Source organism: Chlamydotis macqueenii, chromosome 2 (assembly GCF_036417535.1).
Source record: "Chlamydotis macqueenii isolate bChlMac1 chromosome 2, bChlMac1.mat, whole genome shotgun sequence".
NCBI lineage: Eukaryota > Metazoa > Chordata > Aves > Otidiformes > Otididae > Chlamydotis > Chlamydotis macqueenii.
In genome coordinates, this window is record NC_141557.1 from 403,007 (window position 1) to 418,844 (window position 15,838).

The 15,838-nt window shown below is 47.5% G+C and overlaps 1 protein-coding gene across 1 annotated transcript in view; it reads left to right on the plus strand.

Annotated features, from left to right (window-relative positions):
• Nucleotides 1-15,838, plus strand: part of SMARCC1 (SWI/SNF related BAF chromatin remodeling complex subunit C1) — an 85,140-nt gene that overhangs the window by 61,801 nt on the left and 7,501 nt on the right. Inside the window, exons 25-26 of the mRNA XM_086741629.1 lie at nucleotides 2,611-2,745; nucleotides 6,405-6,663. Coding sequence (XP_086597755.1) covers nucleotides 2,611-2,745; nucleotides 6,405-6,663 — 394 coding nt within the window. The remainder of the gene's footprint in view (nucleotides 1-2,610; nucleotides 2,746-6,404; nucleotides 6,664-15,838) is intronic.

Consider the following 15,838-nt stretch of genomic DNA (forward strand, 5'->3'; position numbering starts at 1 on the left):
TGACGGGTTTTTTTTTTTTTGCATTGTGGGCTGTAATGTGTGATCTGCCACCGTTATTTCTTCTGTGTAATTTGTGAAAGACAGTCTTATACCCTCTGGGCCTCACAAAACAAAAGCTAGGTGAAGCATCTAGTCTCTGCTCAAAAAATAGGAGGAAAGAATAATATTCCTGCCCATTGCAATTTCAGTTAACTTCTTGCATGTGGATGAGAAGACTTCAGCGCAGTGTTCCCGTGAGATGGTGGTAGGATGCCATCCATTTTCCAGAGGTCCCGTGTAGTCTGGTTTTACAGTTGTCTAAACCAGTTGTCCCACTCGTGCTCCTGCTGCCATTAGCTAATTTCACAACTAGAGCTGGGTTTGAGACGAGGAGGCGGGCTAGGTTCTGTGAGACTGCCTGTGTGTGCCAGGTCAGTAGCTAGGCGTGGGATTCCTCCCAGGTTTATCAGTACTCACCCAGAAAGAATTTCTGAGCAGGGAAACAAGGGTAAGTGTTGTGGCAGAGGCACTAATTGCAGTACTGCCGGGTTTAAATCGCAAACGAAAGCGTTGTTCAGTACCTGCTCCCAGCCAGAAGCCAGCTCCGCCTTGCTCAGTGGTGCTCAGGTTGTTTGGATTGCTGTGTCACAGGATAATCATAGAATAATGTCACAGACCATCTTCTTCTTGCTTATTTATGGCTTGGTAAGGTGAATGCAGCAATTTGGGTATCAGGCAATTTAAATTACTATTAATTTTGTCTTGCTGTTCTTTTTGTCAGCCACTGAGTTAGTAGTGACTTGTTCTGTGTGCGTGTAAAAGCACTGGGTCGTGCCAGGCTAAGGAGCAGTCTCTTTAGGAAAAACCTGAGTGATTATTTCCTTTCGAATGTGTATTTTGAGACCGATCTTTTACCCAAGCGTACGCCTTGCTGATTTGGTGTTACTCTGGTTTCGTTATTAAAGCCGCACACATGGAGCAAGGCAGAATGGCGGTGGGAAGGCATCGGCAAAGGTACTTCTGTCACTCTGGCCTTTCATACAAATGGCTTTGCTTTACTAACCAGGATAAACTGATGTTAAATTTTCCAGTTCTGTTGGCCATTCAGCTGCTTTATTTCAGACGTTTGGTCAGTATTTAACCGAATGGCCTACTTGAGTTTCACGGTGGCGTGCTGTTAGGTGAAGGTGGGGGCTCGTTCCAGCTCTCTCAAACCGTAGGTGATTTAAAATTAACGTTCATGCCGGTCTGGAATGTACGTTAGCTAGACTTCCTGGAGACTTGCTGTGTGGCTGGGGGGTTACCAGAGGTGAGTGCTGTCAGACGACACGTGTTAGTGATGGAAATGATATCGTATGTTTTTGAGCAATTCTGTTTATAGTTAGGATTAGCAGGGAGATTGGTAATGCCTGCTTTCTCCAGCTCGGTATTCCTGCCAGCTCGGAGCCAGGGTTTGGGGCACAGCTTCCTAAAGATGAGTCTCTGTTTGCAGCTTGAGCTGGGCGAGATCCAGCTTTTTCTTTTATCCTCTTTCCCCTCGGCCCTCACCTTTCCCGTCTCAAAAGCCAGCCCTCCTTCCCCCTCGGCCCTCGGATGTGTCGCTAAGGCTTTGCTTGGGTGCCGTGGTGGGGAAGCATCCTCTGACTGTTAATGCAGAAGCTCGGAGCAGTGCGCATGGTGGGTGTTTGGAGTGCGTTTCATTTGAACAGCAGGCTCTTAACAAAAGCTGGTAGAATGCATCATTACCATGCCTCTCACACTCGGGGAACGCGAAACGCTTTATGGGCTGTCTCATATATCACGTATACACACACACACATATATATATTCTCCATTATTTATCTGTAAGTGTGCATATGTAAGAGGAGTAAAGCTAAAGCCTTATAAATTGTTTGCCTTTTTCTGCAGATCCCTTTTGCAGTTTAAGTACAGCTTTGCCTTCCGCTTTCTTCTGCAACAGGAATACTGTGCAGCCTGGTTATAAAAAGAAACTGGAGAATTTTTTTTTAACCGTTTCTTCTAATATCTGTGTAGAGATTCTCTGCAAGCTCTCCCCCGCCTGCGGCGGAAGTGCTGTGCTGAGGAAGCTTTATGGTTTGCCGGTGTGGTGCTGCGTGTGATGGGAATGTGCTCAACTAGGTCCAGAGTTTCTCGTTTACTTAGCAAAAAAAAATATTTTAATGGCAAAGGCACGCAAGAGTCCTCTTGCTGTTTGTGGGTCGTTGCAGGTAAAAGCCCCTGCGTGTGTTTTGGTGGCAGCTTTTTGGATGGCCTAGAGCTGCCTGGGTAGGACGTGCCCTTGCTCCCTCATTTGCATTGCCACTGAAAGCCCGCTCTGTCGCCCAGCGCTCGGAAGGCTCCGAGGCAAAGCTGCGTTGTTGATGAGTGCTCAGCATCCACAATACCTCTTGTATGAAAACCTGGCACTTATTTATTTGATGAAAAGCTTAATAATCTTCCAAAGACTTCCGGTTCTGAGCATAACTTTGATAATCTGACGCCTTGTTTTCCGTCCAGCAGTGGAACAGCATGGCTAAAGCTAGATACAGGCATCGTTGGCTTATTTGTTCCCTTAAAGCACTTTTTTTTTGTGAAATGGTTGTAAAGCAAAAACCTGTTTTCTATCCTCAGCACCTAGCAGCAGTGGAAGAAAGAAAGATCAAGTCCCTGGTCGCCCTTCTGGTGGAGACGCAGATGAAGAAGCTGGAGATAAAACTTCGCCATTTTGAGGAGCTGGAAACCATTATGGACAGAGAGAAAGAGGCAGTAAGTAGGAGGATACTGATCTGAAATTCTGCCTTGCATCAGTCACTGCCGAGATCTGTGTGTGCTCACAGCTGGAGCAGCAGCAGCTTCAGCTCATCCACACCTTTATGCCGGCCTTTTCGCTGCAGCTAGAATTCGTAATTACCCCCTGCAGTAGTGTTTGAGCTCTCTCCTCTCTCCAGATCTTCCCTTTACCAAAAGCAGCAAATTGCCGGTATCCTAGATTTGCTTCCTAATCCTTACTCCCGTCCTCTAAGCATGACTGTGGAATTAATCCTGAGCCTTCGTGTAGGCCTTCTCACATGGATGATATCTGATGTACGAGTGGCTTTTCCGTGTAAAGAGAGTGAAATGCATGGAAACCTCTTTTCCTTGAGGGAAGGGAAGCCAGCTCTGTCCGCCGTTCCTTCCCGATCCAGTTTAGACTGGAGATTTGTTTTTAGGCGTACAGTTCAGGTTTTTGAGGGCATTTTCAGTAGCTTTGGGGAAAGTCCTCCAAGTGAGATGCAGTAGCAGAAGGATACGTGCTCAGGAGTAGCTCCAAGAGAAGGGAAGGAAGCAGTGATGTCAGGAGATGGGAAAAGGTCATTGCTCAGAGGGACCAAAAAGTATCAAAGTAGAACAAAGCTGAGTTGACAGATGTAATGGTGAAGTGTGACGGATGTGGAGGAGGAGGAGATGCTGGGCAAGCTAAGGAGGAAGGTTGTTTCTGTCCTCAGTGTAGTGAGGCTGTAAGCCAGGTCACAGGTCTTGACTGAGCTCTAGTTGGTTGAAGAAGGTGGTGACGTTTAGAGGGCATCCCAAGCAGGGTTGTGTTTGTGTTGTAGAGCTGTTAGTGACACCTTCGTGAGGCTCCTGTGTCCCCAGAATCGGGGTATAACATGGAAGAGCTGCTGTCTCTGCCTGTCAGGGGCCGGATTCCCCATCAATTCATTCATTACGCGTGTCATGTGTAGTGCAACAGGCTTTCAGCTTTCTCTCCAGCTGCTGTAGAGGTGACTCCCAAATTCATTTTTATCAGAGTGCTCTCTTTTTTAATTTTTTCTGTTGTGTAGCTTCCTCGTTTTTGTCAACAGGCAATTACTCTCGATATGCTGAAGATATTGACTCATAATTCTAGGGATTTTCACGTTTGCCCTACCACGTGAATCCAATGGAATTTGCACCCTCACTTTGGCGTAAATCGCATTGATGGAGCTTGACAAACTGTGGGCTTTTGTTGTAGCAGAATGTCACAGGAATTTCTGGATTGCTCAGCGTCCTCAGCCATTTCAGTGTGGTGTTTGCCTCTGACACTGACTGGCAGCTGGAGAAATGGACCTAACTATTCTGAAAAGGTTCTCTGTAGGTTTCTTTCTTTGGGGATATATTCTCCTAGTGACAAGGGGTTTTTTCCATTTTGAGGCGTATGACATTTTCCTTTTTAAAAATGTGCATACGAATTTTTCCCTCGGCTTCCTGGTAGTTAAATTTGGCCGTTTCACCTGTCACTGTGGATATTTAGTGGGATAATTAAAGGAAAAAAAATACTTAGTGCCTTTGCACGCTATGCATATGTCCTCCTGTGCTGCATGGGCTTTTTCTTACAGTAAAGGTAAGATGATTGGAAGTCTTGAAAGGAATCTGTGCTGCAGTCTGCAGAGTGTTAGACTTTAGACAAAACACGTTTACCTTCAGTGTTTAAGTTATTTCAGTGCTGCCAGCTCCGATTGTGTGTAAGCAGGACCCTTGTTGACCCAGAATTTATAGTGGCACATGAATGCTTGCTTTACTCTTTCTGCTCGGGGAGCAGTCGCGTGCTGCAGATGAAGCTGTAGTACAGCGATGGTTATTTGTGAGTATACGTTAGGTGCTTGTAATAGTCCCTTCTAATTGTGAGTCGCTTCGCAGTAGTGCAGAAACACGCTGTTGCAAATTTGAAGATCATCAAGAGTGTAGTATTCGTGAGTGTGTACCTAAAGATTTGGCTGCTTTCCTGCATCGGCTTGCGTAGGGAGATTGTGCGGCAAACTGATGTGTGCTGATCGTCGTTAAGGTGCCTGACATCTTCTGCGGGTGTAACTCATTTTGGGAGCTGGAGAGCAAAGGCAAATTACTGCTGGACTGTCCGCTGGAAAATGTGTTACTACCAGTTGTCTTAATGGTGGGTCGTGTCCACAAACCTGCTCCTGAAATGGTCACAAGTGCAGGAACCTAGCACAGAGCCAGGCGTTTTGGGCTCTGCGTCGGTTTTGAGACCAGCTCGCGTTGTAACGTGCATTTTGCCTCTGTCCAACTGTCTTTTCTCGTCCTGAGGGCAGGGAATGTGTAGAAGGGGAATTTTCGCTGGGTTTCCTGAGCACAAGGTGTCTTTTCAAGCACTGGGAATATGTATAAAGACTTTTTTTTTTTTTTTTCAGTTGTAGCAGGATAGGGTACTACGAAGAGAGCAAAGCAGGAATACAGGAAAGTATAAAAAGAATGCAGCAAGTACGATGTAGCCGTACCTCTGGCCTGAGCCTTTGTTTCGGGTCATGTGCAGTAATTCCTCCCTGAACCGCCTGCCACCTCCTGAATCTGCTTCCACACATGCACAATTGCCCCATTGGTGTACGTGTCCCTTCGTTTTATCGAGTCCTTCCCGCTAACCTATCAGCTTGGTCAAGGAAAAAAGGAGTTGTGGCAGCATGAATAATCACATTGTCGTCCCTACGCGCAGAAAGCAGCCCCCAACAAGGAGGATGTATAATTCATTAGGCTCCGTCCCCGTCTGGTTCTGGGGTGAATGCCTGTTCTGTTTCTGTCCGCGCTTTGTCAGCAGTCAGACTGCCAACACAAAGTGTCAGTGGAGCTTTGGGACTTCTGCAGAACTTTGCTAGGTGGAAGTCTCTTTGGCAACCTGCTTTTTGGATAAATTATGGAATGTGTGTCGAAATACCCATTAAATATTTGTAAACTAGTCACAGAAATCCACATGTCCAATTGCTTAAGAGCAATAGATGCATTACGATTTCTTAAATATGTTGAATGATGTGCGCTTCCTTAACAATGATCAGCCATATAAATGCCCAATGGTAAAAAATATTCTCTGTGGCTTTTTATCTTTTAATTTTGGGCTTGCTTAGTCTCTACATGGCTTCCTACTTAAACAAAGTAGCCTATTTTTTGTCAACTGGCCTAAATAACGTGAGTTTTTTTACATAATACTCTTCTTAATCGTGCAAATCATTGCTGTCTGGCTATCATGATGTTCAAGTCCTGCACTTAGAAAAAGGGTACAGGGCAGGATTCTGCCTGCAGTCACTGAGCTCGTGCTACTGCATGCATTCTGCTTTGGTCCTGCCCTGGAGAATCTCTTTAGTTTCCTGTTCCCCTCGTTCCAGTGTTCAGAAGATTGAGACAAAAATGTACCGATTCTTCTAGAATTGAGTTGAGGCTGGATGTTCTGCACAGTAGTTGCTGCGTAACGCGTTAGTTGTGTTACTGAGAGATTTTTTTAGGACAAAACAAGGTGAGTTCATCTGTTCAACAGGAAAATGGCCTGGACTCTTTCCCAAACCTGTTACAAGTCAGGCAGGTGTGCGTCAGTAGGATTGGCTTTCGATTTGCAGAAACGTGTTGTAAAGGTGTAGCTCTTAACTGTTTTCTTCCTTTGCCTTTTCCCCCTATTTTTGACACAGTTAGAGCAGCAGAGACAGCAGTTGCTGACCGAACGCCAGAATTTTCACATGGAGCAGCTGAAATACGCTGAATTAAGGGCTCGTCAGCAAATGGAGCAGCAGCACAGTCAGAACCCGCCGCAGTCTCACCAGCACTCCGCTGGGCCTGGCATGAACCCCCTTGGGGCACCAGCACATCCCGGCTTACTGCCTCATCAGCAGCCCCCGCCGTACCCCATGATGCACCACCAGATGCCACCACCTCACCCACCACAGCCAGGTAAGAGCCGCAAGGAGAAAATCCCCTTATGTCAATCACCGTTCCTAACTGGGTAAAATGGGAGGAAGAGGGATTGCCAGGTAGACTTGCAGAAGGTGCAGTGGCTGCTCTGTGTTATGTAGTGGTCTATAATGGTGCTGCTTAAAAAAAGAAGCACAGTTTGATAGAAAGATGAGCTTTGCGTGTACTGCAGCTTCATTTTCTAGCTTTTGCCCCTGTACCAGGTGTGCGGATGGAGTTTGAGGAGGAGGTGTCTTATCCGTGTGTACGAATGCCCAAAAGGAGGGAGTGAGAGAGCCAGACTCTTCTCAGCAGCACCCAGTGACAGGGCAAGAGGCAGTGGGCACAAACTGAGACACCTGAAATTCCATCTGGACACAGGAAAATACTTTTTTTTTTTTTTTTTTTTTCTTTCCTGTGATGGTCATCAAAGCCTGGAGCAGATTGCCCAGCCAGGTTGTGGAGTCTCCATCCTTGGAGATGATCACACCAAGCTCTGAAGTAAAAAGTGGAGCTACCGCTAGGTATAATTTTCAAATGTTTTTTTAGCTTGTTTGTATTTCCTTAGACTTTTTTTTATGCCTGATGATCTCCGCCCCTTCAAAAACAATAATTCCCTCAAATTCTCCAGTTCCTGACACACCGAACTGTGTAAAAAAAAAACAAACAAAAAAAAACCAAAAAAAAAAACAAACTTAAGGGGAAGGACTGGCACGAGAAGCAGACATGGGAAGCTTCTTAAGCAGCTTCCTTTGGCAGGAGACCTGATTCCAGTGTGCTCCTGTGTCCTACTGAGAGCTTTGCTTTCTGGCCTCTGCCCTTCGCTGTGCTTGATGCCGGATGAGAGCTGCAGAACCGTGTTGGTCAGAAGGGTCCCTTGAAAGTCTCCGGTCCAGCCTCCTGCTCAGAGCAAGGCCAGCTGGATCAGATGGCAGGGGACTTGTCCTCTTGAGGTTCAGATGTCTCCAAGGGTGGAGATATTCCTGATAGCGAAGGATGGAGAAATTAAGTGGTGGTGTGACTGTGCCTCCCCGCAGGGAGAGGAACATCCACTGGGTATAAAAAATATTACTGCCATTTATTCAAAATAAGTATTGGTGCTTCGTGGCAAAACTAACAGCCCTGCTGGTAAGTAGCTAAGTTGCTAACAGTCTCTGTGGTCTCACTTTTAAGCCATTTTACTGTTAAAAGGGATTGGGACCACCAAATGTTGTACTTTGGCTGTGAAGGTGCTTATGGGAGTTAAGACTCAGATCTTGACTATACTTGTAAATGTGGTTGAAGTGATAGTTTAAAACAGAATAGCACCGCCTGGCGTGGAGTGACCTGACGGTCTGACTAGACCGCAGCAGTGGAGGATCGCTTTTGTCAATTTTCTACTACGTGACCAAAAAAACATTCTAAAAGACCTGATCAGTTATTAGCTGAAAATATTTCGAGAGGTCTTGTATAGGCTGCTGCGGAAGAGGTGAAAAGTTTGGGGTATCATGGTCGAAAATGGGATGTGGCAGCAGAAGGCATGCGGGAGCTTGAGTTCTCATCTTGGGAAAGGACCTATGCTAAGTGTATGGCTTGGAAAAGAGAAGTGCGTAGGAAACGAGCAGGATTTGAGGATGACCACGAAGATGCGAGGCATCTGCTCCAGCTGCGTGAAGCTCTGCTGTAATACAAGTTGATTCAGTCAACAGATGCAGAGTACTGCTCACTGGAGAGCAAGGTAAGAGTTGGTCGTCTCGTGATCTAGATACTTAAGCTGACCATCTTGTTAAGGGATCCGAGTCTGGGCGTTCCTGGCTTCACTGTGCTCTTGTGGGCAAAAAATGCTGGCATTGTTTTGGGAGCTGTTCTGGTTTTTGTAGAAATTTAATTGGGAGTGATAAAATGTGGTCTGTTTTTTAGATTCCGGTAATATTGTAGCTCAGTTTGTGCTGTATGCTGTGCTGACGGCTCAGGACTATGCACACAGCAGTAGAATGAAGAAATCTTCAGTGAAATGGAAAAATGGCAAATTGAAAACAGATTAAAGGGAGGAATCATTGCGTATCATTAGACTAGCGCTTACAAGCTGCTGTTGAGACTGAAAATGTAACAAGATTAAATGCATTGTTGTATTCACCAGGGCACTATAAAACTGGATTTCTAATATAGTCACATCCTTGCTTCACATAACAACTCATTACTTCAGCCCCACCGTAATCATCCAGCCCCTCCGCGTCCCCGGTGATCATCCTGTTCAGGGTGTGTTGTGGGGAGCGTGGTACTCTGTTAATTAGTCAGTACGTCTCTCTCTCAGATTTGATTAAAGTTAGTCAATAGACTGACTTTCCCACCACCACCCCGCTCTGGTAGAGGGTGGCGAACTGACAGACGAGGCGCAGCACTTCTGGCTCCCGTGACGGCAAAGCATCTGGTGCTGTCTCATGCCATGCAGATACAGGAGGAAGATCTTGCCCTTTACCTGGTCTGACAGCAGGCGGGTTTGGTATTTTTGTGAAGGTGAGCATTCAGAGGCCCTTTAAAAGACTTTGAGAGTCTGAGGGCAAACCCCTCTCCTTCTCTACCGCATCCTGACGGCTCTGCCTAGAAACCAGAACGGTCTCTTTTCCCCAGCCTCTGCAGTGGCAATCCTTCAGCTTGGTAGAAATGTCCACAACTTAGCACCAAAGCGCTTTGGCTTTACACTGGGGTTTTATGTAACTTGAGGGCAAGGAGAGGAAGTGGAAAAGTTCGATTTCCTCAAATGGGTTCAGCGTGTAAACTCTGAGCCGGTCCTGGGGGTGCGTGTGTAAATGGTAACCTGGGGAACCTTCAGTCCCCGGACACAGTGACTCGCAAACTGACCGGATTTTCTGTTTAGGCAGTTTCAGATGCCCAGGGTTTGACTTTTCCTTCGCAAATCATTCCATCATGACGGGGTGAATCTCTGCTGGAAGCATCTCTGTTGCGCGCAGCAGACACGAAGTTACGGTCTCCAGAGTTCTTACCAGCGTACTGAAGTACAGCAGTTGCGTTTGTGTGCACACACCACGTATATTACCTACATCAAAAAATTAACCTCTTCTTACGTCGTGTTGAATCTGTGATAAATACTACAGAGCTTCTGTTGTGTCCTACCTATTTTCCTTCCTTTCATGGTTGTAGGGCAATTGTAGTGCGTTTATTGGACTTGTAATTCGTTGAGCTCTAACAGTCCGACACGTTCGTGACAGACCTGTACGTACGTAGAGCCGTATCCATTTTTGCTGCTTGGTTGCTAATTTAGGATCCTTTGAAACAAACTGGTGAAATTCACCTTAATGACCACGCATCTGTAAGTTCCCTCGCTGCCTGCCTGCCCGAGAGCCTCCTGCGGTCTTGGTAGAGGTGCCGAATTCAGAGGGTGCGGGTAGCTGCAGTGCACCGAGCGGAGGGAATCCCGCTAGAGAGGGCTGAGACACACTTGCAGAAGAAATCTGTAAACTCTTTTTTTTTTTTGCTGCTGTTAGTCCTGTAGATGAACCTCTGGCTTCAGAGAGCTGTTGGTACGCTGCTTCCCAGTGCAGAGCCTGAAATGCTTTTGTAAGAGGGAGGAGCGTTTTCCTAACCTGAGTGCCCAGCTTCTCTCCAGTAACAACCTGCTTTCGCTGGGGTGGCCGATTTCAAGAACCCTCAGTGATGAATACCACGGCGTAATTCTGTGTTCAGGCATAAAGAGGTTGTTGGAGACTTAGACAATTGCTGCCTGCTGGTCTAACAGCTCTGCAGGAAGAGCTGACCCCATCCAGGTTGCGTTGGAGAAAAAGCCCAAAACAACTTGGCGGTAGCTGGGAAGCACCAGTGGGCAACCTCCCAAAGCGCAGCCCCAAGGGGCGGCTGGAGGTTGAAATACCCTTCACCGTCTCCTGTTCAGCTGTGTGGTTTTAACTCCAGACTTCACCTTGGTTCTCACTGATGTTTTCAAACAGATTTCTGACCTTAACAGTGACTAAAAGTGTGAGTGGTTCAGCAGACCGTGAAGAAAATGTGAAGTCGGATCCCTTTAAAGTGATTGACGAAAGCTGAAGAGATGGTAGGAAACAAGGTGATTAAGGGATCTCAAAAGGCATTTATAAATGGAAGGGGGAAAAAAGTAAATTCCTGCTTACGGCTTTTCTGGATTTGGAGGCAGAAGCAGTTAAGCCATATCTCCTAACTGAAAGTTAACAGTGCAGTTTTTTTCAAGAAAAAATGTTCTTCAGCTTAGGCGTCAGTCTCTGGAAACAGCTGGTGAACATCTCCAGCCGAGGGTCAGTTTTTGCAGAGCACTGCTGTTCGCTGGCGTGGCCATATCTGGTTCTGCTGGACCGTAGGATTCCTCGGAACGTGCTGAAGAGCTGAAATCGGTCCAGAGGCCAGCGCCTGCAGGCAGGTTTGGTGAGAGGGAGATCAAGATGAGCCAGGAGAGCTCTTCCAAAGAGAAGAGCCATTGGTGGATTCCATGTAAGGCAAGAATTTTACAGCAGACAGCGTACACCGTGCAGCCAGAGAGGCTCCTAAGAAGCTTTTGCTGCTTCTCCAGGGCTTTTCTTTCTGCGTCTGAGTCAGCCGTCTCTGCTAGGCAGGGCAAGCAGCATGACTTGATAGTTTAACAACGGAAACGGGACTGTTACCAGTTTGCTGTGACGTACAGTTTAACGTGGTGCCTGCCCCCCGGCGCAAGCCTGTACTCCGAGGACGGCTGCCTTCAGTCTGTCCTTTGGCGCCTGGATGCGATGAGATTCCAGTCAGCTCGACGCCCAGAGTTCTGTTGCCGTGCTTGGACACTGATTTCGGACAAGTCCCATTGCTGGTTCCTATCCCACTTCATTTTGATTGAGCTGACTGTGTTCTCTCCTTTCCCCTGGAAAGACTTTTAAAATAGAAAAATAAAATTGGGTTCCAGTTTCACCCTGAAAAGCTATACCTTGTAATTGGAACGGGAAATAAAATTCCCAGTTTCCTCCTGTGTTAGCAGCCTTGCTGCTGGTTATACATTTGAAGCGCATTATTGATTTCTCCTCGTGCGCTGTTCTGGTTATCTGTGAAATGGTGAGAAGTGCCTCGTACTGGTGATACTTGCGGTGTGTAATACGAGAAACTTCTTGCAGTTCTTGGAGACATAGAGATAGAAGTGTATTAATAGCTGTCGTTAATTAACTCTTCCCTTCAGGGGCATTTTCAACTCGTAAGTCATTTCTGACCCAGAGCAGAAATGGGATCAGGAGGTACGGATACACTTTCCACTACGGCTGGATGAGGAACTTTAACCTTTTCCCCCATTATATTTTGCATAATTTTCTGTTGATGGTCAAAATATGCAAAAAAGTGCTTTGTAACTAATCTGGGGCTAGCGGTTTTTCAAGTAAGTGGTGTGCATGTTGTTATTTAAAACTCGGGAGTTTAAATTGACCTACTGGATCTATTCACTTTCCTGTTGGACTGATGGCAGTTCCAGGATTTTTTGGATAAGGATTTTGAGTTTGCTGCCTTCTGGTAAATATTTTTGTAAGAGCTGTCGGTGCTTTCTCTTTACCCGTCGTACGTAATGAGCTGGCTGGCGGGACACACGCAGGGAGCCGTCGGATAGAAGGAGAGCCAAGTCGCGCGGGTGGCAGGTGGGTTTGCGGTACTCGCCCACGGCGCTGTGATGCGTGTGTGGCTGTGGGTTTGCGAGGTGTTACGGAGGGTGGTTGTGCAGAAACACGAAAGCCACATTGGCTGCGCTCTGGTATCTTCCTGACTGTGTGAAAACCTGGCCAGGCAAGGAGCATTATGGGCTGGAATAGTAAATAAGAACCAAGCAGGGGACAGCGGTTCCACTGAGGATGCTGCATGCTGGGGTTGGACTAGATGACCTTTGAAGGTCCCTTCCAACCTTAACGATTCTGTGATTTTAGTGACTTGCACTGTGCTGTTGTCTTAATGTCTGCAGAGCGTCTCCGGCACGTTTGAGCAGCTCCGAATTCCGTACAGGAATCTGTTGTTGAGGATGCGTTAATATTTGAAGGTTACCGCTGCTGCCCTGCGGAACGGTTGTCCTCGCTGGTGTGCGCACAAAGCAGCTTCTTGACAAAGCATCTTCCATCGTCTGTGCTTTGTTGTAGAAAAAAATGGTGAGGCGGCGTGGGTGTCGGGGCCCCGCGAGCCCGGCACGGCGCGCCTCGGCGTTCGGAGGTGTCTGGCTCCGGCACGCCGATGCCTCCGTCATCAGCGCCGGGTGAATCGCGCCGGAGGGGAGTGACAGAAACACAATATGCAAGCAAAGTGGAAATTCTGCCTCTCCCGCGAGACGCGATGCTAAATGAGTTATTGTTGTTAATTATTCACAGTTCTGACTGTGGGACTGTGTGCTGCAGTGCGTGTCAGGGGAGGACGTGCCGAAGGAAAGGACGCGTCTGGGAGATTGGTTAAATGTGCAGATTTCCAGGTCTTCTGAAAACCGTTCCCGGTGGGAAGGAGCCCATCCTGCAGAGCTGCTCTGCAGGGAAGCTGGCGGGCGTTCCCGGGAGCGGTGCTCTGCTTGTTCCCTATCAGGACTGTGCAACCATTCACTCAGTAGCAGGAGAGCGAGATTTCAGCAAGGCACGCTCCCTACGGAGATGAGAGGAACGTCGGAGCGCAGCCTGCTTGTCTCCTCTCCGCAATCCCGGCTGCCGAAGGAGGGACTCCCTTCGTGGAGCGCTGGCTGCGCTGGCAGATTTCCTTGGAATGGTAAATAGGGAGAGATGCGCAGGAGGATTTGAACCGCCTCCAAGCTTCGTGCATCATGCCCCGTCGGCTGCCACAGCGAAACAAAAATACTAGAACTGTTTACCACTCCAGTGGCCCTCAAGTAGCTGATTTAATGGAGGTAGAGGCTTATTAAATAAAGATAAATACCTCGGCGATCCTTTAAAAACTGTTCCTCACGCCTTTCGCTGTCATGTGGGCCTGCAGTTGGCAGTTTGCTGATAGCGCAATGCTTCAGAGCACACATTAGGAAATGTCTACAGTCTCTAACATGTAAAGGGTTTTTTTTCAGGCTGCTAAATCTCATTTTATTGAACCTTTTGGCTTTATCTCTTCCTACGTCTGCTGTTTTTAAGCTCTCCCCCTTATGTAGGTCACACTTCCACGTTCTACGCTTGAGCCGCTGTCTTGAAGCGGTATCCTGTAAAATGGGAAAAAAAAAAAAAAGTATGATCTCTGTAGAAATAGGACTTTGTTTTTGCCACAGCGGTGGTAGTAATTTCCCCTCGCTTAATCCCAGTTTGCTTGGGTATTGCTTGATTGCTGCTCAGCTTCGGCATTTGCGAGTTCTGATACGCGATAGGATTGTTCCTCTGCAAGTACCTTAAGCTAATTTTCAGATAAAGTTGTTGTATACCATGTCAGGAGGGCAAAAAATGGACAGCTAACCCTGTGCTCAGACACAGAGGAGCTTCTCAGCTTATGGGTGTCCTCAGAAGAACTCCAAGATTTAAGGGAGGAAAAAGCTCCACGGATTCCTCAGTTGAGGTAGGAAGGTGCTTCCCAGCGAGCATCGTTAGAGGGTTTGGAGTCACAACACACTTTCAATTTATGAAGAAACGACATTTTAAAGCTCATTTAATTTCTGTTTCATGGTTGGTTTTTTTTGTATGGTTTTTTTTTTCCCAAATATAAACCCAAGTCCCTGAATCTCTGCGTTACTGCGGGTTTGACAGCCGTTCTCTCGCTGAAGGGATACCTGCCCAGCGTAGAGCTCGTTCCTCGTGTGAAGCCACGCAGTGTGTAGTAAGTCTGATCCAGCTTCAGGTGTTTCCAAAGAGGTTTTTTAATATTAATCACTTCATTAGTGTGGAGAGAATCTTGCAGGCGTGTGGCGTTAGGAGGAAAATGGCCAAATTACGTTTGCAGTGGCTGAGGCTCCTGTCAAGCGGCAGCTCACAGACCGGGAATTTTTCAGTCCCCAGCTTTCCTGATCTTCTGAAACACAGCTGCAGTGTTCCAGTTTTTACTTTTTTATTCCTCAATCAACCTGCATTTTACCAGTGAATAACATTCCTCGTAGCTATGAGTATCTTCTCCTTCTGCTACAGAGCGCTCTACGTCTTTGGGCAGTGTTTTTTCTCCAGTTTCTTACTTTGGCAGAGGTTCAGCCCCACCACCCTGCTACCCCAGCAGCTTGCGTTGCCTTCTGTCTGCGTCTGCTACTCTGCCTTTGCGTCTCCATCCTTGTGGCTGCAACTGGGGTTTTTTTGAGGGGTTGAAAATACAGGAGTCCATTAAAAACAAAAGATCTGCTCAAGCCATAGTTCTTAACAGCATACCGATGTTGCCTTCATGTACCAGGTGGGCACTTCTCCTCTTGCGGTCCCCTCGCAGAGTACGACACCGGGGTCAAAGAGTGGGAGGAGCGCAAGGATGAGGACGCGCAAGCAAGCGGTGCTCATCTCACGTGTGTGAGCTGGTCCAAGTCCGCACAGCTTCCACTGTTAGAGCTTGGCGTGCCAGCTCCGTTGCTCTGCTCTCCGGCAAACTTGACTTTTCCTGAGCGGGTGGTGAGTGTGTGCGTGTGCTGAGTCAGCGCAGGGGCTCACATGGCTGTCTTTGATCCGAGAGTGAATACAACAGGGTAAGTGCACTAGTTGTACACTCAAGTCTTCACGCTGAGTCTGCTTCTCCATTAAATATTATTTTTTGAGTGCACTAGAAAACTCCAGACTGACCAGAAATAGGCAGCCTGTCAGTACAGCAAGAAAGATGCTCCAGTTCCCTCTTGCCTATGAAAAAAACCAGCCAACTTGCAGCGCTCTTCTGTTCTGGGCTCTGAGGAATAGATGGTGTTTGCAAAAGCAGCCGCTGAAGATACAAGCTGCTCTTGGAGCACGTCTTGCACAGGTAAATGCAGCAGAAGAGTAGAATTCTTTCCTGGAAAGTAACTGCTTTGAGTTGAAGAGCAGCAAAGCTGGTGTAGGGTCCGGAGGAGCGGCTGGGGAACTGGGCTTGTTCAGCCTGGAGCAGAGGAGGCTGAGGGGAGCCCTTATCGCTCTCCCACTGCCTGGAAGGGAGCTGGAGCCAGGGGCGGGGGTTGGTGTCTGCTCCCGAGTGATGAGGGGAAACGGCCTCAGGTTGCCCTGGGGGGGTTTGGGTTGGATATCAGGAAAAATCCCTTCCCCCAAAGGGTTGTCAGGCGCTGGAACGGGCTGCCCGGGGA